Source organism: Canis aureus, chromosome 7, assembly GCF_053574225.1.
Source record: "Canis aureus isolate CA01 chromosome 7, VMU_Caureus_v.1.0, whole genome shotgun sequence".
NCBI classification, from domain to species: Eukaryota; Metazoa; Chordata; class Mammalia; order Carnivora; family Canidae; genus Canis; species Canis aureus.
Window position 1 is genome coordinate 5,295,491 of NC_135617.1, and position 24,312 is coordinate 5,319,802.

General features: G+C 40.8%; 1 protein-coding gene and 1 long non-coding RNA gene across 14 annotated transcripts in view; one reads left to right on the forward strand and one right to left on the reverse strand.

Annotated features, from left to right (window-relative positions):
• The window catches only part of CDK19 (cyclin dependent kinase 19), a 161,577-nt gene extending 156,084 nt beyond the window's left edge, over positions 1-5,493 (forward strand). For all 9 annotated transcript variants that reach the window (XM_077902783.1, XM_077902791.1, XM_077902787.1 and 6 more), the window contains one exon: positions 1,114-5,493. In XM_077902783.1, the coding sequence (XP_077758909.1) occupies positions 1,114-1,245 (132 nt within the window). In that variant the 3' untranslated portion in view covers positions 1,246-5,493. The remainder of the gene's footprint in view (positions 1-1,113) is intronic.
• Positions 1-24,312, reverse strand: part of LOC144316996 (uncharacterized) — a 43,171-nt gene that overhangs the window by 5,358 nt on the left and 13,501 nt on the right. The gene's annotated exons all lie outside the window — the stretch shown is intronic.

Here is a 24,312-nt window from a genome sequence, read left to right on the forward strand (position 1 = left end):
CGATCCCCGTAACTGACACGAGTGACTCCGTCGTGCTCTCTAGACCTGGCCAGAGTCCTGTGACAGGGAGGGGGCGACCCCGAGCTGGTTTTCACCAAGGCCGTCCTGTGGCCCTGCTGTCTCAGGCCCGATGTTGCTAGTTCAGTTTGGCAGCGTTTGCACGCCGAGGGGAGGGGACCCTGCTGACCTGTCCTTCCCTTAACCCCCAATGCCACCTTCAGGGTCACTTACAGTTTTTACTCCAAGTGATGGTTTTATTGGTTAAGATCTTTCCTGCTTTACTCACAGGAAAATCCAGCCTTCTGAGCTTAGCTGAAGGCCCTGGGTCCAGCTCTGCTTATCGTTAACTAGGCCCGTGTTCTTATTCTAGAGATGATATATTTTTTTCATATTTGTCTCTGGTACCACGAAGATGAATGTTTCATTTAAGGCGATAAAACACCATTGGATTGAAATACATTTGTCTCTGCTTTCTCTTGAGGGTGTTTTCACGTATGAACCCCCCTTCTATTTCATTCTAAATATTGCCTGAAGTTTATAAAACCCACTCATTGCCGCCACATCCTGCCCAGCCGCCTGCCTTGCTTTGGCGGACAGGTAGTGCCGCTGGTGGCACTCTAGCCTCTACCCCTGAAAATTCTTTTCTCTGAAAATGATCTCTTAATCATAGCTTTGTTATTTATAATGAGGGCATTAAGAGCACATGAGTATACATTATGGATACCACTGACTCAGTGTGCCCAAACGATCATTCTTGTTTGCAAATCTCAGTTACACAAAGAATGACTCGGCAGGGTCGGTCACCGTAAAGAGCAGCAGGTCAGCATAAGGCTCCCCCCCTCCACTTTTCTTTGCCACGTGAGCTTATGTCCCAGAGAAATCCAGCCAGGCTTCTTGCTCGCCGAAACATGCCGTGACGGCAGTGCCAGGCCGTGATTCCAAATAAGCAAAGTGTAGCCGCGAGCTTAAGTTGGCTGTCCGCTGTCCACGATGCTGGATCTGGACCAGGAGCCTCCGTAAGTGGCCCCTGTGTCCCGTGCGTCCCATTGTGATGACCATCCTGAGCCTTCCTCTTCTCCCACCAGTGATTCCCCTGTCTCTTTGCTTCCCCAGCACTCCAGTTCTCGCCTGAATTACCAAAGCAGCGTCCAGGGATCCTCTCAGTCCCAGAGCACACTGGGCTACTCCTCCTCGTCCCAGCAGAGCACGCAGTACCACCCGTCGCACCAGGGCCACCGCTACTGACCGCCACGGCCCAGGGCACAGACTCCAGCAATATGATGTCCGCATTGACAAGAACCAAAAATGCAAGTGATGATGCCGTTTCAAACGCATCCACGTCGGTAGGAAGGCTACGTACTGAGCATTTTGTAGGACTGACTGATGTCTCTTCTTTATTGACTTAAAGAAGATTTTTTTGTGAAGTTTCCCCAACACCCTTGCCCCGCATGTGTTCCATTGTGACTTTGATACATCGTCTGATCTAATCCCAGCACTTAACTTCTGTAACCTTCAGCATTTTTTGGAAGGATCTCCTGGTGCACCTTTCTCATGCTGTAGCAATCACTATGATTTATCTTTTCAAAGCTCTTTTAATAGGATTTTAATGTTTTAGAAACGACTCCAGTGGTGTATAGTTTTATACTTCATGAACTGATCTAGCAACACAGGTTAAAAAAAAATGCACCTTTTAAAGCACTACGTTGTTTTCACAGAATATGACTGTTTTGCTCATGGAAGTCTTAAACAGAAACTGTTACTGTCCCAAAGTACTTTACTATTACATTTTTATTTATCTAGTTTCAGGGAAGGTCTAAAAAAAGACAAATGGTGGGACAGAGGGAACCTACAACCAAAAACAGCCTAGATCTTTACAGTTACTATGCTTTATGCTATGAAGAACTGTAGTATGTGGTAGTTTTTATATAATCAATCACTCATATGGAACGTAGTTCCCAGAATCAGCTTGTTCTGAATAGTATTCAGTAATGAAGAATTCTAATTTAACCTTCATGTAGCGAAGTCTACCTTAAAAAGGGTTTCAAGAGCTTTGATGAACTGCAGCCCTCTGGTGCCCCGCACCAGAAAGCAGAAGAGAATATTAACTGCACTAGGGTTTCTTTAAGGAGTAAGATTGATCAAAGGACGTGTTACTTACCTTTGAAGGAAAAGCTTTTAGTGTGTGTTGTACATAAAAGTTGGCTTCTCTAAAGAACTGTTGGTTTTTTCACGTCTGGGTTAGCTTGAGTAACTTTTTTACATAATCAAGAGTACTCAAATAGAAGCCTGCAAATTAATTTGCAAATTAATCTGCTTTTAAAATAAAGAGCAGTGTTCACCATTCATATTTGCATTAGACATAGAGTGACTATTTTTAAAGCATGTTAAAAATTTAGGTTTTATTCATGTTTCAAGTATGTATTATGTATGCATAATTTTGCTGTTGTTACTGAAACTTAATTCTATCAAGAATCTTTTCATTGCACTGAATGCTTTCTTTGCCCCTAGGAGAAAACTTAATAATTGTGCCTAAAAAACTATGGGCAGATAGTATACACGACTATACTAGATAAAGTGCATATTTTGCATTTCCACGATCTATGAATTAGAGGCTGAGTTCTTTCTTAGCCTGTGAAAGGAGCCCCTCACTCCCCAGAGTCACAGGAAATGTAAAGATTTAGAGCTCCCATTGTAATGTAAGGGGCAAGAAATTTGTGTTCTTCTGAATGCTACTAGCAGCACCAGCCTTGTTTTAAATGTTTTCTTGAGCTAGAAGAAATAGCTGATTGTTGTATATGCAAGTTATATGCATTTTTTAAAAACTATTCTTTGTGAACTTATCTACCTGGTTATGATACTCTGGGTCCATACACAAGTAAAATAAGATTTTAGACAGAAGCCAGTATACATTTTGCACTATTAATGTGATACTGTAGCCAGCAAGGACCTTACTGATCTCAGCATAATAATGCTTATTAATAATAAAAGCTATATAGTGACACTCATTGACATTGAAGATGAAACAGTTGAACATTCTCCATTGGAAGGAATTTCTAATCGTCTCTATGGTAATTCACCCCTTCCGTTTTTGTTTTGTTTTGTTTTAATGAGAAAGTAATAGCCCTTTGCATACCGTAGCTACCTGTATAAAATTCTGTCTTGTGCCCTGAAGCCTCACTGTCCATAGTTATTGGCCATCAGATGCTCACTGTACCCTCACCACGTGCTCAATGCCATGCTGGGTGGAAGACTCAAAGGGCAAGACATGCTCCCTGTCCTTAAGCAGCCTGTGATCCATTCCATGGTGGGGTGATAGGAGTGGCTTATAAGACTATGAAGGTCCTTTTGTTTACTTCTAAACTCATTTGGATAGAGTTATTATTCCAAATTCTGCTGTGTAATAAACAGTGTTATGGAGAGGTTTCTATCTACCTTCGAGAAAGCCAGCGATTAAATATCACAACAGGCATTAATGCAGATTTGAAATGTTCACAGCAGCCTTTCAACAACAGTCAGGTGGCCCTTATAGGCAGAATAAACTCCTTAAGTGGTTGTGGGAAATTATAATGAAAACAGAATCTATGTTGCTACCCTTCGGGGGCACTTATATTTAATAAGAGAAAAGCCCACTTACATGCAGAGACCAAAATACCATGCCCCTTAATACTTTAAAAGCAACTTTGATACACAAATCTTGTGACATGTGCTTATATAATCAATGGGCTACCCTGCTTTCCTTGCAGATAGTTAATTTTATCGGCAGAACTGATACGAAAACCATGAGGGCATTTCATCAGTTTTTCCTAGTCCACAGTGTTCTCCAGGATACTGCCGGATATCCCCATTATTCTGGTCACTATGCTGGCACTGGCCCATTTGTTCTTGTTCTTGCCTCGGAGTAGGTGATCCCCATTGGCGCCCAATTACCCTTGAAATAATTATGGTTCATGATTTCCTTTGGGACGGGGAACAAAGCCTTTAACATTCTAATGGACCCTAAACTGTGGGACCTGGAGGTAGATCTGTGAAGCCTCTTGAGGTTAAAATTTTATCTTTGTGGTCCCCAAATGACCTCATTCCTCTCCAAATACTCATTACCATCTTGTTCCCTGAGAATATGGGGTGGGGAGGCACCCCTCAGCCCGTGAGAACCCAAACCAAAGGGAGGTTATTGAAAGGAAGGAAGGAATAAAGGTGAAGGTTTTCTGCCCTCCATATTACAAATCAGTTTTCAAATTAGCCTTCTGGTGAGGTACGCATTTGGCGAAAGGGATTCTAAGCGTTCCAGGAGCCGAGCTCAAGGGTGAGGTAGCCTGGTGGCAGGGCCGTTACTACGAGGCTGAAGCAATCCTTGTGATGAAAGTAGATCGTGCAGTAACATACAAAAACCAAGGACATGTATATTTTTATATCTGTGTGGTTTTAAAACTTTAGTACGTAGAACTTTGGCCTTCTGCACTACTCTTTTGCTCTTAGAAACACAATTTACATTGAAGAATGCAAAGGGACGATATTTACCTACATGTTCACTGCCTCACTCCTGGCGAAGCAACTGCTGAGTGTGTGCCCCTGAAAGGATGCTGTTTTCTCGGCTCAAGGTAAAAGGCAAAAGCACCGGACAGTAAGATTTGCAGCCTCATCTGCTTTGGATAAAACTATGTGGCAGAAACTATACGATGAAGGAAGAATTCTATGAAAATTGCAAATCCTAAACTCTACGGTGATACCTTTCTAGGGAATGGAGAAAGGCAGTAAAATAGCAGTTAGCCTACCGGAGGCTTGAAGGACTCAAGTATATGTAATGTTTTACATCAAACTTAGCAGTATGGGCCTCTGTCATCTTCAAGAGTAGTCACAGATATCATAAAGCAGAGTTCATTGTTTAGGATTTTTAAAAAATGTGTTGTACCTAAGGCCATACTTACTCTTCTATGCTATCACTGCAAAGGAGTGATATGTATGTATTATATGAAAAAAAATCCTTAATGCACTGTTATCTCCTAAATATTTAGTAAATTAATACTATTTAATTTTTTTAAAGATTTGTCTGTGTAGACACTAAAAGTATTACACAAAATCTGGACTGAAGATGTCCTTTTTAACAACGATTTAAAGTACTTTTTATATATGTTATGTAGTATATCCTTTCTAAACTGCCTAGTTTGTAATCCCCATAATTCCTATTTGTGAAGTGAACCTGTCTTTGTCCCTTTTTTCAGCCATTTTCTGCACGCACCCCCTCTTTCTATGAATATAGCGATGACTGCTGCGTACGCTTCCCACACCCTGCGGCGAGGTGCGGTGCCCGCTCAGAGCCAGCTGCCCCCCAAGCCAGGCCGCTCCGTGGGGTGCGGGGGAGCAGCCACTTTGGAGCTGAGTGTTTCCCGCTTTTGAGTTGTCCTGACATCCTTCTTGAAATGACTGTTAAAACTAAAATAAATTACACTGCATTTATTTTATATTCTTGGTTGTAATAAAATTTAATTGACTTTGTTTCTATGTGGATCTTTTAAGGATAGAAAAACTCCCGTTCACAAGCTTTAGTGTCACAATTTCATCTGTAGGCCTAGAAGCTCTTGAGATTATACTCCGCCCTGTAGAGATGCAAAATCTCCCTGGGAGTTGCAATATGTTATTTTATTCAGGATGCTTATGATGTCACAAAACCACAGACACCATGCTTACATATACCTCAGAAGCAGAATTACAGGTTTTAAGACATATCTTGGGAAAGCATCCCTTTTATAAAAAAGAAAAAAAGTTAGAATGATGTTTTTGAAAAAGCAAATAGGCAGCATTTTGTGGGTAGAGTGGCATTGGGTTTTTCTCCTTTTTATAAGAACACTCCGTTTTACCTGGCTGCCCCTTATAATCTACTTGATGAATCTAATATGGTTGCTCCAACGGTCAAGGGCATCATGGAGTGAACTGAAGAATGTTTAAATGGCATAAACACAAAGCTTCCATTTCTATTTAAAATAGATATTGCACGTGTCCAGTTGCTTCACTGCTTGACACAGACTGTATATATATTCAATACAGTGCTATTTGTAGGGTAGAGCTGCTCTTGGAAAACTGTTCTTTGACCATAGCTGCATTTCTTTCTTATAAAAAAAAAAAAAAAAAAGATTTTTTTTTTTTTTTTTTAATTTGATAGCACAAGCAGGGAGAGAGGCAGAGGGAAAGGAAGAAACAGACTCCCCATGGAGCAGGGAGCCCAACGTGGGCCTCCATCTCAGGACCCTGAAATCATGACCTGAGCTGAAAGCAGATTCTTAACTGATGGAGCTACCCAGGCGCCCCATAGCTGCCTTTCTAACCAGCCACCTGAGTAATAGGATGTGGATGACTGTACAAACTCCTTACCACTCCTGGGAAAATCCATTTTGAAAGTAGGGGTCTATGTCCTTAGCCAACTATAAGTTATTTGTGGATAGCCCCTGGGTTTGATTCCTCCTCCACTCCCAGCATCTGTCATGACACCCCACACAGAACAGACAATTAATAGGGCAAGTCATTAGCATCATTTTTTTTTTTTTACCTTGGCATAGAATTCCTGGATCATATTAAATGGTGGGCATTTTAAAGCCATCACTTTATCCTGCAGGTGATAGAAAGCCAGCTTGGACAAGAAAAACACAAGCCTAATAGGAACATTTGTTCAATTATTCTAAATGAGAGAATATAGGGGACAGAGACAAAAATACTGACTTAAATGTATTAAGTACATTACTTCTGCTTTTTCAGGCTTTTTCTGCTGCTTAGATTTTTTTCCAGAAAGTACTACTGAATATAAAAGTGCTGATTTGTATCCCTTCAAAATCCTTACAGTGAAGCCCTTATCCCCAGTGTGGCTATATTTGGAGATGAGACCTTTATCCAAGTAATTAAAGTTAAATGAAGTCAAAAGGATAGGATCTTGATTTAAAAAAAAAAAAAAAAAAAAAAAAGATAAAACCCTGATCTAAAATGGTTAGTTTCCTTGTAAGAAGAAAACACTAGGGAGCTCTCTTCCCCTACCTTCTCTCTCCTTACAGCCTTCTCTCCCTACCATGTGAGAACACAGCAAGAAGGTTGTCATCTTCAAGCCAGGAAGACAGCCTTCAACAGAAACCAAACCCTGCCAGACCTTGATCTCGGACTTCCCAGCCTTCAGAACTGTGAGAAAATAAATTCTGTTGTTGAAGTTATCCGGTTGATGGTATTTGGTTGGTTACAGCAACTCATGCAGACTAATAGAGATTTTGGTACCAAGACATGGGGTACTGCTGTAAACAAGTACCTAAACGTGTGGCAGTAGCTCATGGAGTCTGGAGGTAAATGCTAGAAATAAGAAATTTTAGAGGTAATTCTGGTGGGGGCTTAGAAAGAAGAGAGGAGAGCTGGAGAGAAAGCTTCCATCTTCTTAGAGAACACATCAATAATCATGAACATAATGTTGGTAGAATAATGGACGTGAAAGCCATTCTGGTGAGATCTCAGATGGAAATAAGGAACAGGTCATTGGAAACTAGAGAAAAGGCAATCTTTGTTACAAACCTGCAAAAAACTTGGCCAAATTGTTCTCTAGTGTTTTATGGAAGGTAGGATTTTTGAGGGGTGAAATTTCATTTTGTTGCTATATATAGAAATACTATTGCCTTTTGTATATTGCCTTTATATCCTGCAACATTGCCAATTTCACTGCTCTGATAGCTTGTCGTGTGTGTGTGTGTGTGTGTGTGTGTGTGAGAGAGAGAGAGAGAGAGGATTCCCTTAGATTCTTTATATATACAATCATGTCATCTGTGAATAAAGATAGTTGTACTTCTTCCTTTCTGATTTAAAGAATTTTTATTTATTTTTCTTGCCTAAATGCATGGGCTAGCAGTTCTAATACAATGTTGAAAAAGAACAAATATGAGTGAACACTTTGTAAGGTTCTTAGTCTTAGAGAGAAAGTATTCCTATATTTCACCATTAGATATGGTGTTAGATAAAAGCTTCTCATAGATGCCCTTATTCAAATAGAGGAAATTTCTTTCTACTTCACCTTTGACAAAAGTTTTAATCACAAACAGATGCTGCATTGTGTTAAATGCCTTTCCTGCATATGAAATGATTATGTGATTTTTCTCCTTTATGTTGTTAATATGATGAATTCCATTAAAAAAATATCTTTGACGAGAGGTGCCTGGCTGGCTCAGTCGGAAGAGCATGCGACTCTTGATCTTGAGGGTTGTGAGTTTGAGCCTCACGTTGGGCATAGCGATTCCTTAAATAAATAAACATAAAAAAAATTTTTTTGGCTTAGCACAAACAAATTTATTATCTCACAGTTTATGTGGGTCAGGAGTGTGGTCATGCATTGACTGGGTCCTCTGCTGAGGGTCTCACCAGATCTCAGGGTGACAGCTGGGACTTTAAGCTCATTAAAAACTTGGGGTTCTCTTCCAAGATCACGTTTTTGGCAGATTTCAGCTCCTGTGGTTGTAGGACTTGCTTGTAGGAGGACCATCCCCAGCTCCTAGAGACTGTACTTTGCCATGTGGCCTTTTCCACAACATGTAGTTGGCTTCTTGGAGGCTGCCAGGAGAATTCCTCTTTAGTCTGTTACAGTGTTTTATACCACATAATGTAATCACTGATGTGCCTATTCCATCATATTCACAAGTCCTGTTCAAACGAGGGGAATTATGTAGGATGTGTATCAGGGGCTATGCTGACTGATTTTTGAATGTTCAAACAACCTTGCATTCCTCAGATAAGGATGAAGAGAAGGCTATGTGAAGATGGAAACAGAGACTGGAGTGATGAAGCCACAAGCCAAGGAATGCTGTCAGTCACCAGAAACTAAAGGCAAGGATGAATTCTCTGAAAGGAATTTGGCCTTGCTGATGCTTTGATTTCAGATTTCTGGCCTCTAGAACTGAGAGAGAATAAGTTTCTGTTGTTTTAAGCCCCCGGGGTTTGCAGTAATTTGTTACAACAAATCTAGGAAACCAATAGATTTTGGTAATGGTGTATTACCATTTTTCCAATTTGCTCACTTGGATTTAGAATTGCTTAAAAGCATAAAGTGCAACAAAAGTCAAAATGGCTGCACTAATGCTTCAGCGAAGCCTGATTTTAAACAAGTAAACTCGGGGCACCTGGGTGGTTCAGTCAGCTAAGCATCCTACTCTTGGTTTCAGCTCAGGTCATGATCTCAGGGTCGTGAGATCCAGCCCCCAGTGGGGCTCTACACTCAGAGCAGTGGATCTGCTTGAAAGATTCTGCTCCTCCCCCAACTCACGCTGTCTCTCTCTCTCTCTCTCTCTCTAAAATAAATGCTTAAATCTTTAAGTAACCTTTTCCCTCCCTTCTGCAAACTTACCCTCCTCCCATCTTAGCCTTTTGTTTCAGGAATCTGATACCACCCTGAAGACATGGCCAAGGAGGCTGGTGGCACGTACACAATTCCTGTCAAAACTGGCTAGATCCTGTATCCCTATAAAACTCCCAGGCCCTTCCTCTGGCGGGCTTAGCAGTTTTGAAGGCAGCCTCCTTTGCCTGGCAGAGCAATAAAGCTATTGTTCTTTATACCCAAACTCTTTGCATTATGTATTTTGGCTCCAGAGCACAAAGGTCCATTTTTGACAACAGATTTGCTAATATTTTGTTAAGAATTTTTGTATCTATATTCATGAAGGATATTGGTCTATAATTTTCTTGTGATGTCCTTGGAAAGTTTAGTGTCAAAGTTATACAGGGCCCATAAAATGATTTGAGAACTCTTTTATCGTCTGTTGTCTGAGAGAGTCTGGGCAATACTTGGATTATTTCTTCCTTAAGCAGTTTGGTAGAAGACACCATTGAGGACTTCTGGAGTTTTCTTTATGAGAAACATTTTAATTATAAATTGGATTACCTTAAAGGTAATAAAGCTCTACAGATTTTCTATTCTTAAGCCAAGAATATTTTGTTAAGTTATATTTTTAAATGAATTTACTTCATCTAGGTCATAATATAAATATTTCTCTGGAGATATATACTTAGACATGGAATTGTCAAGTCAAAAAGAATGAGTGTTTTAAATTATGAAAACATTTATTGAAGGGTGCCTGGGTGGCTCAGTTAGCTAAGTGTCTGCTTTCACTTCAGGTCTCAATCTCAGGGTCCTACAGTAGAGCCCTGAGTCAGGTTCCCTGCTCAGAGGCGAGTCTGCTTCTCCCTTTCCCTCTGCCCCTCCCCCTTACTCGGGAGCATGAATTCTCTCTCAAATAAATAAATATATTTTTAAATATTTTTAAAAAAATTTATTGACCTAACATTTACTGAGCACTTCCCAAATGCGCTTTACTTTTATTAACTCTTAATTCTCACAACAGCTATATGCGGTAGACACTATTGTCCCCATTTTTTTTTTAAAAAAAGATTTTACTGTTAAGTAATCTCTACACCCAACACAGGGCTTGAACTCACAACCCCAAGATCAAGAGTTGCACACTCCACCAACTGAGCCAGCCAGGTGCCCCATTGTCTCCATTTTTAATAAATGAAAAACAACATTGAGAGAGGTTAAGTAACATCAGAGCCAAATTCCTAACCATTCATACCAGTCGTTCTCAAAGCGTATTCCCTAGACCAGCCACATTAGCATCACGTAGGAACTTGTAAATGCAAATTCCCAGACTCTCCCCCATACTGCTGAATCAGTAACTCTGGGAGTGGGGCCCAGCAATTTGTGTTTTAATGAGCCTCCAGGTGATTCTGTGCATGCTAAAGTTTGAGAACCACCACTTGCACCATACTCCTCCTCTACATATGCTCCCAAATTACCTTCTAAAAAGGCTGTATTAATTTACTTTCACCAGTAGTATTATGAGAGTGCCCATGTCCCTTAGCCTTTTAAAATTCACTATGAGCAATCTTTAAATCATGTACTAAATCTTATAGGCAAAGAATAGGGCCTTGCCCCTGCCCCTGTTAAAAAAAGAAAAAAAAAAAGATTTATTTATTTGAAAGAGAGAGAGAGCATAGAGGGAGGGACAGAGGGAGAGAATCCTCTAGCAGACTCTCAGCTGAGCATGGAGCCTGAGGTGGGACTCCATCCCAGGACTCTGAGATCTCTGAGATCTTGACCTGAGCTGAAGAGTCAGATGCTAAACTGAGTAAGCCACCCAGGCGCCCCCTTCTTGTCCCTTAAAAAAAAAAAAAACATATTTTAGTTCTCCTTTTAGTGAGAGTCAGTTTCTGTTCCTTTTTCTGCCCTACTTGGGCCTCTTCTCTTCTGCATGGCCTTAGGCTCCATTGACCTTCCTTTTTGGGGGGTGGGTTCTTAATTCTAACACTTCGAACCTTGCCAGGCAACCCCATGGCATGTGAGTACTAGATTAATCTCATTCTTTAGGAGTAGGGAGAAGCAAATAGGTTATCTAATGTAAATATGAAAATCTTTTTTTTGTTGTTGTTGTTTCCTAAGCATGGAGTACAAAGTCTTCTTCAACTTTTTTGTTAATGACAATCCTTTTCTAAATTGTATATTTTCCTTGAAATCCTCTGTACCTTTTGGCATCGTGGTGCCAGTGTACTGAATATCAATGAGGATGATAGGTGTAGGAGGAGAAGAGATTTGTAGTCACCTCAAGTGATAGCCTCAAAAGTGTTTAGGGGAACGTAATCCCTGATCTTGACATTTCTGGGGGACCAAGTACCTTTCTCATGTCGAAGAACAGAAAAATCATGATTGACTAAAGGTCCCCGTGATTTTATTTCATCGTGATTCCCATTATATTTTCAACACATTGCAGAAAAGACCCCATAAAAATTGAATTAGTTAAATATCACAGGTTAAATATCACTGATTGGCTCAGTTGGTAGAGCATGGGACTCTTGATCTCAGAGTTGTGAGTTTGAGCCTCATGTTGATGGCAGAGATTACTTAAAAAAAAAAAAATCACAGGACTAATTGCCATTTACAGTCTCTAATAATTACTGAGTTGTGATATTTACCTCCACATCAGCCATCTCAACATGGCATGACAGAAAGAACATAGGTTTTAGAGACAAATTTAGGCTTAAAATCCAGCATGTCTACTTCTCATCTGTGTGGCCTTAGATAACTTACTGGAGCCTCTCTAATCTCACAGTATTGTCTATAAAATGCAAAAATAGCACCTACCTCATAGAGTTTTAAGGGTTAAATGACATAATATGTGTTGTGCCCAGAAGAGTGACTGCACTATAGTAGGCTCTCCGTAAAAGTGGATTCCATTGGCTTTCTCTTCCCTCCAAAATTTCTATGTGCTTGGATGTGTTTCTAGTATAAATAGGAAGTTTAATATCCTTTATCTCTTTTATTTGATAATCTCCCTTGTTACATTTATATCTGCATAGATTACTGGTCAGCCATTTGAATGCCAAAAAGGAAATCACCCATTGTGCCAAAGAGCACTCTTAGAAGCAAGGGCCTATATAACAGGCATCCGGGTTCATCCTTTAAGGAAACACTATCTAAAAATGAGCAACTCTTTTACTGTGTTTGGCAGCATTACCCATCACCTTTTCTCTTGCTTTCCTACATTTTCCCTATGCACCTGAAGCTCGCATTATACTCTGTTAACTAACTGAAATTGAAATAAAAACTTTAAGGGCACCTGGGTGGTTCAGTCAGTTGAGTGGCTGGCTCTTGGTTTTGGCTCAAGTCCTGATCTTGGGGTCCTGGGATCAAGCCCCGCAACAGGCTCTGCGCTCAGTGGGGGGTCTGCTTGGGCAGACTCTCAGCCTCTCCTGCCCCTCCCCCTTCTCACACACACTCTCTCTAAAATAAATAAATAAATCTTGAAAAAAAGAAAAACAAAAAAATGAATTCATTAAATTGTGTTTCTTTTAAGACTTTATTTATTTATTCACGACAGACACAGAGAGAAAGAGAGAGTCAGAGACACAGGCAATGGGAGAAGCAGGCTCCATGCAGGGAGCCTGCCGTGGGACTCAATCCCGGGTCTCCAGGATCACACCCCAGGCTGAAGGTGGCACTAAACCGCCAGGCCACCGGGGCTGCCCTAAATTGTGTTTCTGTACTATCTGTAGCTACGGTTATACCAATGAGAGCAACTGTCTTCTCTGGACATGCAATTGCAAGATGAAGCAGAAGCCACCCAGGAAGTCTAGAGCCGAGAGAACATAGTCCCTCCATTTCCTCACTGTGGTTCTCATAAGCTACTATCTGTACTTCCACCTCCTGAGTGATCACGTCTTCCAAGGACATGGTCCAGAGATTTGCAAAACCCCTCAGCTCCCAATACTTTTGATCATTCATCTTGAGAGAAAGATCACCAGGAATAAAAATAGCTCCTGAGTTTTGCCTTTTAGCCCTATAGGCTGGGTTAGAAAGGTCTGTGCCACTCAAGGGACAGGAGGAAGAGAAAAGAGAAAGAGGTCCTCTTTCTGTACATAGACAACATGAGGGATCCCCCTGAAAAGAGTAGCCCTTAGTGGGTAAGTCTGGCTGTTCCCAGACTCCAGTCTGCTAGAGAGTGCCATGGAGGAAAGGGCTGCTGGAGTTGGAGCACTCTGAGCCCAAACTCCAAACCAGTATGATACAGCTCCCCTCCAGAAAGCCCTGCACTTAGGAGAAACTGCTGGAACCATCATCCAAACTGAGCAGGGCATGGGCTATAGGGCCAAAGGAGAGTGAAGGTCCAAATGAAAATCGGGCATGGAGCAGAGGAGGTGGGTCCAGAAAATGCAAAGGCATTTTCCCTCTAAGATATTTGTAGAAATGAATTAAGCTCTTTTAATCACAAGCATTTCAATTCTACAGATGTGTCTAAAAAGCTTTTCAAAAATCACTTTCTTGATTTTTCCAGTGGCTTAAAAAAAAAACCACACATTTTTTCCCATATAAACAAGACTAGATTTATGTTTGCTTCCTCATCTGTACTATGTATATAAAAGCTCTTTTGGCATGAACAAAGAGTTTAGCACTGATTATAATATATCTGTGCACATAGTTTTCATATATAATTACTTATTTGTAATTCATGAGAACTTTCATAGGACAATGATCCTAAAAAAGAACTACAGGTTAAGTGGGGGCTCTTGACAACTAAATTATGTGAAAAATTCTTGTACAATTTGTCGTAACACGTTCTTTATTTCCAGTGAGGATTAGACAAAAGAAAATAAGATTTTAAGCAGAAATTCAAGGTGTGTCTCATGTAGTCTTAATATTCTCTGGTGACTTCTCTGGTGAAGTTGCCCTGCATCACTTAGCTATGCTGGTATCATTTTAACATTGGGACTTGTATCTTGACACCAAATAGATAGTACACTTGTTTTTTGTTGTTGTTGTTTTGTTTTTTAAAAATACGTATTCATTTATTTCAAAGAGAGAGAGAACATGAGTGGGAGAGGCAGAGAGGGAGAGAGAATTTTAAGCAGACTCCGTGCTGAGCATGGAGCCTGACAGGGCTTGATCTCACAACTATGAGTTCACCACCATGAGATCACTGCCTAAGCCAAAACCAAGAGTTGGGTGCCTAACTGTGCCACCCAGGTGCCCTGATAGTGCACATACTAAAGCAAAGACCATGCTTCTGGTTTTGTTTACCTTTGAAAGTCTCTGGGCCTTACACATATAATGAACGTTCAATTGCATTTGTTAGTGAGCTATACAGAAGATTCAGATTGAGCATATAGCACAATTTCCTAATTTGAAACTTTTCTCATTGGTTAGTGACCTAAGTAAGGCCGCATACCCTCATTTTGGAAACTATTAACCATTATATTGCCCTTGGAGTGGTTTACGGACCATGTGATTTGGATAGTCTCTTTGGATTGTTCCTGTCCCTGTGTTCTGTGGGAAAACAAAATAATGGAAAGGCTGGACGTCTTATCTGGAGCTCACCCTGGCCAACCATGTTAACTTTTGTTTGCTCCAAAGACTAAGTAATGAAAACAATAGATCTAGAATCTAGATCTTTATACCAGATCTAGTTTCAGCAAACAAGTTGGTCTCCAGCCTACCACCGCCACCACGCCCTTTCTAATTTGGAGAAGGGAACAAATGAATTCTGCAACATTTTTAAGCTCTTTTTAAAAAGTAGCAAAACATTCTAAAATAAAACTGGCTAATTTTTCTTATAAATGCATTGACACATATAACTTATGAACACCTATATCCTACTTAAACTATTTCAAAAGCTGAACAAATATCCGATATCAACCCAGCATCTCACAAACAGATGTTTCATGAAACACTACTTCTGTTGGATTGCTCACAGATATTCACAAACAAAAGTTTCCATGGTCAAATACATCTGAATATATGTATACATGCGTTCATGGAAATACAGGGAAAATTCTGGCTTTAACGTTAAGCACAGGTTTTCTCAGAAACTTTACTATCCCGATGACATTGTGAATTCCCAGGGAGATGATCTAGTGCACCCTTTTCTACACTTACTTGACCAAAGAACTCCTATTTCCTGCACCTTCGAAGAATACTCTGTAGAAACCAACGTAGAAATCCCTGGTTGTGACAATGGCTTTGCCTCCTCCATGGACTTACCCTGCTTCTTCCTTGCTTGCTGTCAGAGGCCCTATTTGTTTACTTTGTCTAGAGTGGCTTTCGCCTTCCATGGAGGCTGAGCCTCTCCTTGTCTCCAGAGAATGCATAGTGATTGAACCAAACCCCATACGTTGGTCTCCTTCCCTTTGCTAAGCCGTTGGTTCAAGCAGGGCTATGTCATGCAATTCTGGCCAATACAATCTGAGTGAAAACTTTCAGGGAGAGCTGTTAGGAGGATTTGTCTTAAGCTTAAAAAGATAACCAAGGCACCAACATCCCATTTTCTATTTCCGGACTTTTAAATTTGAGCTGTGGTGGCCATCTCAAGACCACGAAGGGAGCCAGCCTTGGAGGCCACTCAGAAATACCAAGGATTACTGAAAAGGAAAATGGAAAGAGTCAGCATCCTTGAGAACTGCATTGAATCACTCATTTTACCAGCCCTGGAACTGCCCTGTCTCTGCAGTTCTCTTCCGAGACATCATAAATAGTCTTTATTTTAAAAATCAGTTTCTTCTTTCTTTTTTTCCTGTTAACAGTCAAAATCATCCACATATGGGATCCACAAAATCATCCACATATCCACATCCACATCCACACATCCACATTCTAACTAGTCAGAGCCTTAATGCCCTTGGCACAAGCACAGGACATTCAAAGAATTAGTTTTGGAAATTGTAATTGTTAAAAAGCAGTAGCCTATTACAAACTGAGTGTCCCCTATTGTTATTACCAGGACTTTTAACCTTTATATTTAAATGAATGACTCTAATATTACCATTTTTAGTGTCTCTAAATTAGAAATTGAAACATTTATTCCTTCACAGCAGGGGCAGGCTGAGATGATAAACAATCATCAAAGCACTGCAGCAGTGAAATCCGTAAGGAACCACAAGCCCGAGAGCCTAAGCTGTAGGGAGCAGGACGCAACACGCACGAGAGCCCTGTGTCTACCTGTGGTTGCCCAGCATGTGCTGCCCGTTGTCAGGGCCAAGACTGTTCTCTCCTTTGCCTTTGCCAAGTTTGCATCGAGTTCTTCCTGTGTGCAATGCTTGGGCAGGTCCCCTCCCCTTCCTCCAGGTCCTACACCCCATCGCAGTCCTGCACAAGTCCCATCTGCAAGTAGCCTTCCTAGTTACTCCAGCCTCCACTAAACAGCCTTTTTGAAGGATTCTTCCTAGATACCTAGTCTGAACTGTTTTCTCTGGCATTTGGTTGAAACATTCTACAGGGAGAGAGAACCTCAAGCAGACTCTGCTGAGCACGGGGCTCGATCTCACCACCCTGAGATCATGACCTGAGCTGATAATCAAGAGTCAGACACTTAACTGACTGAGCCACCCAAGCACTCCTATAAGAAACACTTTTGCTGTAACACTGCTTATTCTAGCAGAAAATACACAGATAAGGCAACTGGCCTACACATAAAACTTCAAAATACAGTTGACACTTGAACAAGGTTGGGGTTGGGGGCACCAAATCCCCAGTTGAAAATTCTGTAAAACCTCTGACTCCCCCCAAATTAAATCAGTAATAGCCGACTGTTGACTGTCAGCTTAACCAATAATATACACAGTTGATTAAAAAATATTTAGTATGTCATATGTATTATATACTGTATTCTTACAATTGAGCTACAGAAAAGAAAATGTTATTAAGAAAAATCATAAGAGGGCAGCCCGGGTGGCTCAGCGGTTTAGAGCCTGCCTTCCACCCAGGGCATGATCCTGGAGACCTGGGGTCGAATCCCACGTCGGGCTCCCTGCAGGGAGCCTGCTTCTCCCTCCGCCTGTGTCTCTGCCTCTCTCTCTCTGTTCTCTCTCATGAATAAATAAATAAAATCTTTTAAAAAAATCATAAGAAAGAGAAAATACATTTGCAGTTCTGCACTCCATTAAAAAAAAATCTGTGTATCAGTGGACACATGTAATTCAAACCCGTGTTGTTCAAGGGTCAACCATTTATCAATTCAATGCTCTAGCTGTAGTATAAAAGAGAAGAAAAGGAAAAGGAACACACACACACATATATATATCTCAACAGGTAAATATTTGTCACAATTGCAGGAGAAGCCACAATGAATTGCTGAGAAAATGCACACTGATGTAATGTTTGGTACTGGCAGCTTGAGTGCCACAAGCCATGGTGCCATGAGTGATGGGACTTTCTAAAATGATAAATGAATGATGAACAATCTAAATGATAAACAAAAAAGTACAACTTACCTTGATTTATGTGATAGTCTCATTCCTAGCAATTCAGTGTATATTAAAACAATGCAAAACATACTTTTTGTTGGTATTTAAGGTAAGTTTGGTTCTAGGTTCAAATAATTATAAACAAAATTTTCACCTGGGTGGCTCAGTTGGTTAAGCATCCGACTCTTGGTTTTAGCTCAGGTCATGGTGTCAGGGTTGTGAGCTAGAGCCCTGCATCAGGCTCCATCCTACTTAAGATTCTCTCCCTCTCCCTCTCCCTCTCCCTCTCTCCCCCCCTCCCCCTTTCTTTTCCCCACCCCAGCTTGTGCACTCTCTTTAAAAAAAACAAAACAAAACAAAACTCACTTAATGAATGGCTAAGAGGACATTCAAATGCAATGGATGCAGGACAATTCTTCATGGTGGGGCACAGTCCTGAGCATTTTAGCATGCTTAGCAACTCCGGCCCTCACCCACTGCAGGCCAGCAGTACCCTCCAATCATTAGATTATACTGAAAGTCTCCATAAATTTCTAGAAAGATCTCTGGGGTAACTGGTTCTAATGACATCCACTGAGCTAAACCAAGACCAGTGGGGGTGGAATTACTACCAGAATCCAGAACATGACCCTTAGCTTTAAAGGCCCTGAGAACAGGACGTGAGTTCCCAAATGTCAGTTTACTGGTTCACTGCCTGGCTTCTGAAGCAGGTGCTGCAGATGAGCCACAGGAGGCAGCAAGGTCAGCTGGGGGTAGAGGGTGGTCTGCTTCACCCACAGGTGTTTTCATTTGTTCCATTTACCAGGTGAGCTCCCATCTATAATTCTTTTTTTTTTTAATATTTTATTTATTTATTCATAGAGACACACAGAGAGAGAGAGAGAGGCAGAGACACAGGCAGAGGGAGAAGCAGGCTCCATGCAGGGAGCCCGACATGGGACTCGATCCTGGGTCTCCAGGATCAGGCCCCGGGCTGCAGGCAGTGCCAAACCGCTGCACCACTGGGGCTGCCCTATAATTCTATTTGAGCAAAGGGTTCCTCATTTTCAAGAAGTTAATGTTATATATGTTTTGACAGTTTTGTCCAGATTTATGTTTCCTGTGAGAGGAACTGTTGACCTCCTCACTCCATCATGCCATAAATGAATGTCTCTGGTTCTTTTTAATAGTTTCTACTTCTTTATCAAGACTCTCTATGCTTCAGTGTTTGTCATCATTGCTTCCATTCATTCTTTGAACATATTTATAATAGCTGCTTTAGAGTCTTTCTGTAATATAATTTTTGGACCCAAGCAGAGTCCGCGAGCTCGGCTGGTCACTCGATTCTGAATCGCACATCTCAATATTCAATCAGCACATTCACTTCCTGTGGTCATAACTTTATGGAAAACCATGAGAAATCCCTGCCCAATGACAGAAATTTCTCAGGTGATGGACTTGCTTATCAGCTCCCACTCTCCTCTGGACTTGGAAGAGCTAAGCATAGAGGGCTGTAGGACGAGAAAGAAGTATGAACTGTGGCGGGGTGGCCTGGCTCAGAGGTCATGGCTTTCTGGAAGAACTGCAATGACAGGCATCACCAAGGAGGATGTCCTTCAGCTGGCATGTCCTTCTCATGTAGATGACCCATGAGAGAGCACAGGGAGCGTGGACACAGAAACTGGGAAGCTGGAAGATCAGAAGATTCTCTGGTTCTAAGGTCAAGATGCTGATTAATATGACCCATTTGTACTCAAAACACTTGTGACACCAAACGTGTGGGTTTTCCACACCATGGAATTCTTCAATTCTCTGTAGACACCAATTGGGTGTCTAATAATTTAATTCAGTTATGACACTAATTACCTGGATTGAGTGAAGACCCCACAGTTTAAGGGCTCAGTTCCACAAGACGGCCCCTACTTCAGAGCCAGTCATGTGTCTGGGCCTCTTATACTTCTGACTGCTGGCTATTAATTAGGGATTCCTACGACCCCCTCCTCAGGTTTGATAATTTGCTAGGACAGCTCATTGAACTCAGATAGTTTACTTACTAAGCAGTTTATTATAATGGGCATAGCTCAAGAACAGCCACATGGAAAAGATATGTAGAGCAAAGTTATGGTGGGGAATGGGGGCCATGGAGCTTCCCTGCCAGAGAGCACATCCCCTCCCAGATGTGATCCCCATCCTAAAAGTTCTCCCAACCCCACTGTATAGAGTTTTTTATGGAGGTTCCATTATGTGGGGATGATTGATTAAATCGCTGGCCATTTAATCCCACTCTCCCTGGAGGTTGGAGAGTGGGGCTGATAGTATGCCTTTGTCTTTCTGCTGATGAGCCCTCCATCCTGAAGCCATCTAGTGGTCTAGCCACCCACCATCTCATTAGCATATGGAAAGACACCCTTATCACTCTGGACATTGCAAGGGCCTAAGAAGCTTTTGTGTCAGGAATCAGAGGCTAAAACCAAATATGATAACAGAGGATGCTCCTATTAACCCTATCATTCAGAAAATTATCAGGGGTTTAGGAGCTCTGTGCTAGGAACTGAGAACAAAGACCAAATATATATTTCTTATTACATCACAATATCAAACTGGTGTATTCATCTAGCAGTTGAATGCCCTGCAGGGCTATGAAGGGGCTAGAAATATTCAGCTCCTTGGCCAAATTCTAGTTCCTTGACCGTGATTCTGTCTCCTTCGTCTTTATGGGCCTCAGCCTTTCTTTTCCTGTTCTTTTTTGGCTGACCTACTCCTAGCTCCATCTGGTGATAGCAGAAGCTTCTGGGAGCTACTTGTGACTATCTCCTCTTTGACCTAATGACAATTTAACCCTCAATTATATTATTTCTCTCACTCCAGTTCCCACGGGAGCTTACTTGAGCCCCCATGGTGAGCCCTGGAGGGGCACAACACAGCTTTGTGTCTGGCAGACCTAGGTCTCAGCTCCTCCTGACCAGTTGTGTGTGGTTCTTGGGTGGAGCTATTGCTCTCCCACAGCCTAATGTATTAAACTGTGAAATGAATGAAGATCATAACACTTCACAGAGCTAACATGATGATAAAACGAGATAAGGTATGGGTAGCATCTGGCTAAGATATTATTGCTAAGCATTATTGTCTTTTTTTGTCTTTTTGTTGCAGGGGCCATATTTCCTGTGTAATTCCTGTAATATTTAGATTACTGTCTAGTTCCCAGCTGCTGCTCAGTAACTATTTGTTAGGGGAATTACCTGCTGCTGTTCTATTCTGCACTTTTTGTTGATGATTGTCACACTATGCTCAGTGCAGTCTTAGGGCTTCTGAGGAGGTTCCCAAGGCCCCAGGTGGGTCAGGCCCCAGGTGAGACTCAATAAAGGTAGAAAGCAGAGGAGGGAACAGCTGGCTCCATGCCCACTCTCATGGTAGCTCTGCTGGTCTACGTTTTATTAGTTTGGGAGCAATATTTTCCTTTTTTAAAGAGTAGATTCTGTGATTTAAAGTTTGAAGGGCACCTGATGGCTCAGTCAGTTCAGCATTTAACTTTGGCTCAGGTCATTGGGCTCCCTACTCAGCACAGAAGTCTGCTTGTCTCCCTCTCTCTTTGCCCCTTCCCCTGCTCACATTATCTTTCTAGAATAAAATAAATCTTAAACAAATAAAAAATAAAGTTTGAAAATAACTGCCTTATGCTTTGAATAGCTTAGAGAAGGAATTTAATTTTATGAATGACACAAGTGTTTACATCTTCATTCTCCAAAACGTTAGCCACTATAAATTATTCAATTCAGTTCCTCAATTTCACTAGCCATATTTCAAGTATTCAATAGCCAGTGGCTATTGGCTAGTGGCTACAATTTTGGACAGTACCAATATAAATATTTCCATCATTGCAGAAAGTTCTAGTAGACAGCATTGATTTATGTTTTATATTATTTAAATCATAGGACTTAATTGATAGTGGCTATGTACTCTGTGCTGTAATATGTTTATAGACTTAAAGGGTAAGTTGGGTTGCCCATAGATGTAGATTTGGGTCGTGCTATAACTTGCCATGTGGCCTACTGGACTGGCCTCATGTTTCCTCATCTGTATCAGCGAGGTGGGGGCCACATCAGAGTTTCTATTTTATCTCCAAGGTCCCTTTGTTACTTTGTTCCCTTGGACCCACACCCATGTTTAAAATAAACTGCTTTATTAGGTAATAATTGGCTTACTCTCCCACTTTTGTTAACTGGCACTATTTATAACTACCAACAAAAACCTCTGATCAGCATAAGATTACAGAATCCTTATAGTGAGTTGAAGTAATACCAGTCCAAAACTTAGGAATGAGATATTGTGGTAAGCTTTGCCTTGTGTCTGGTAATTGTTCAATGCTCATGTGTGTTTTTCAAATATTGAAAGTATCTTATTAATTGCCCCTCCCTTCCCTGTCACAACTTTCTCCTACTCCTATGGCTTAAGGGGTCCAGGTTAGGGGTCCCCTAACCAAATGGTCATTTAAAATTTCTTTGAGTTTTTAAGGGGATCCTGGGTCAAAGGAGGTAGTGGTCCTCAAAGTTCTATTTGGAAATTTAGAAAAGTAACTAAAATAAGTCAAGTTATCAAATGCACAAATGAAACTGAAAATCTAGGATTGACTTTTCAGTATAGACAACAGAATGTGCAGTGTGATTATATTTTGAAAATATATATTGGGTGGGACTTCTGGCTATGGCAGAGTGAAAAGGTTGACAAATTCTCAGCCCTCCTGCCCCCCAAAACTATAAAACTGAGCAAAATGGTAAAAACAAACAAACAAACAAACAAAAAACAACCAATTTCAGGGCTTGGGAAATTAAGCAAAAGGAAAGAACAAATTGAGAAGCATTTAGCTGCTAAACTTTTATGTTAAAATGATGAGGATTTGTGGCCTTCATGGGATCCCTTCCCTGTGCCCCCAGTACATCTAGCCTGGTAATTTTACCAGCACAATACTGGCTGTGAAAACCAGCAGCCTTACTGTCAGAAAGGGGCAGATTAGATTTGGAAAGAAAGGTAAAAACTCATACCCAGCAATGTTGTCAGTTAAAGCAGCAAACTCAGTAGGATTGAAAAAAGATACTTTGCAGTGCTGCTGGTCTGAGATTGCAGTCCTGGTTAGAAGAGAGTGGCTGATGAGTCAGAAATTTAATGGGGGAAATCCTAGAAATAAGAGCCATAAAAAAGCTGTATAAGCTCTCCATGCATCCCTAGTTGACGAGGACACTATGCATATGTACAGAGGGGAGCCAAGAAATTCTGGAACAAAATACAAGTCAGGCAGACTTGAAAACTGACTGACCTTTAAATGCATTCCTCAACCCACACACAAATCCATCAACAGAGGATGGATCTTATAGGCTTAAGGTGTTTGAGCAGAACCTCTCTTCCCAGTCATCAGCTGACCACTAAACTATGCAGACACAGGGACAATGCTTTGGGGGCCTGGCTAAAAATTAAACATAAGAATTAAAAATAATAAAACAGCATGTGTGGCCATGAAACATTCATGGCCACACACTGCAGGAGACACAGATTCCACAGATTAAGTCCAGACAAGTTAATAAAAACAACATACTCATCCCAGAAAAAGAAATTAGAATCCAGAGTTGCTATAGTATATTTTCTAAAATGTCAAATTTTCAAGAAAAATGATGAGACATGGGAAAAAACCAGAAATCTGATTTATACTCTTAAAAAATGTGACTCATACTCAAAACAAAATAAAACAACAGAAACTCTGAGTAGGCCCAGAAACCAGATTTAGCAGGGGAAAAAAGTCAAAATAGCTATTATAAATATATTCAAAGAACTAAAGGAAACTACACCTTTAGAACAGTTCAGTGACAATGACTTGACAAATAGAGAATCTCAACAAAGAAGTAGACATTATAAAAAAGAAACTAATGGGAATTTTGAGTTGAAATATATAAAAACAGAAAATTTTTAAAATCTGGAAGAGGTCACAGAAGAAAAAAAAATCAATGAACTTGAATATGGATCATTAGGAATTATTCAATCTGAGGAACAGTGAGGAAAAATATTAAAGAAAAATAAACAGAGCCTCAGAGACTGGTGGGATAGCATCAAGCATACCAATATACATGCAGTGGGTGTCCCAGAAGGCTAAAAGAAAGTGGCAGAATAATACGTCATGACATAATGGCTGAAAAATTCTCAAATTTGATGAAAGCAGTAATCTATAGACCCAGAAGTTCAACAAACTCCAAGCAGAACATATAAAAAGAGATCCACTCCTAGACACATCATAGTCAAAACTATTAGAAGGCAAATACAAGGGAAAAACTTGAAACCAGTGAAAGAAAACATCTCATCACAAACAAGGGAAAAATAATGGTCAACTTCTTGTCAGAAACCTGGAGGCCAAAACAGAATAGAATTAGTTATTCAGATTGCTCAAAGAGAAAAGAAAAACTCTTAACCAAGAATTTTACATCCAGTAAAACTATCCTTTAGCAATGAAAATGAAACAAAGACGTTCCCAGATAAAGATTGAAAGAATTTGTTGCTAGCTGACCAGCTTCATAAGGAATGCTAAAGGAAGTTCTTCAGGCTGAAAGGAAGTGACAC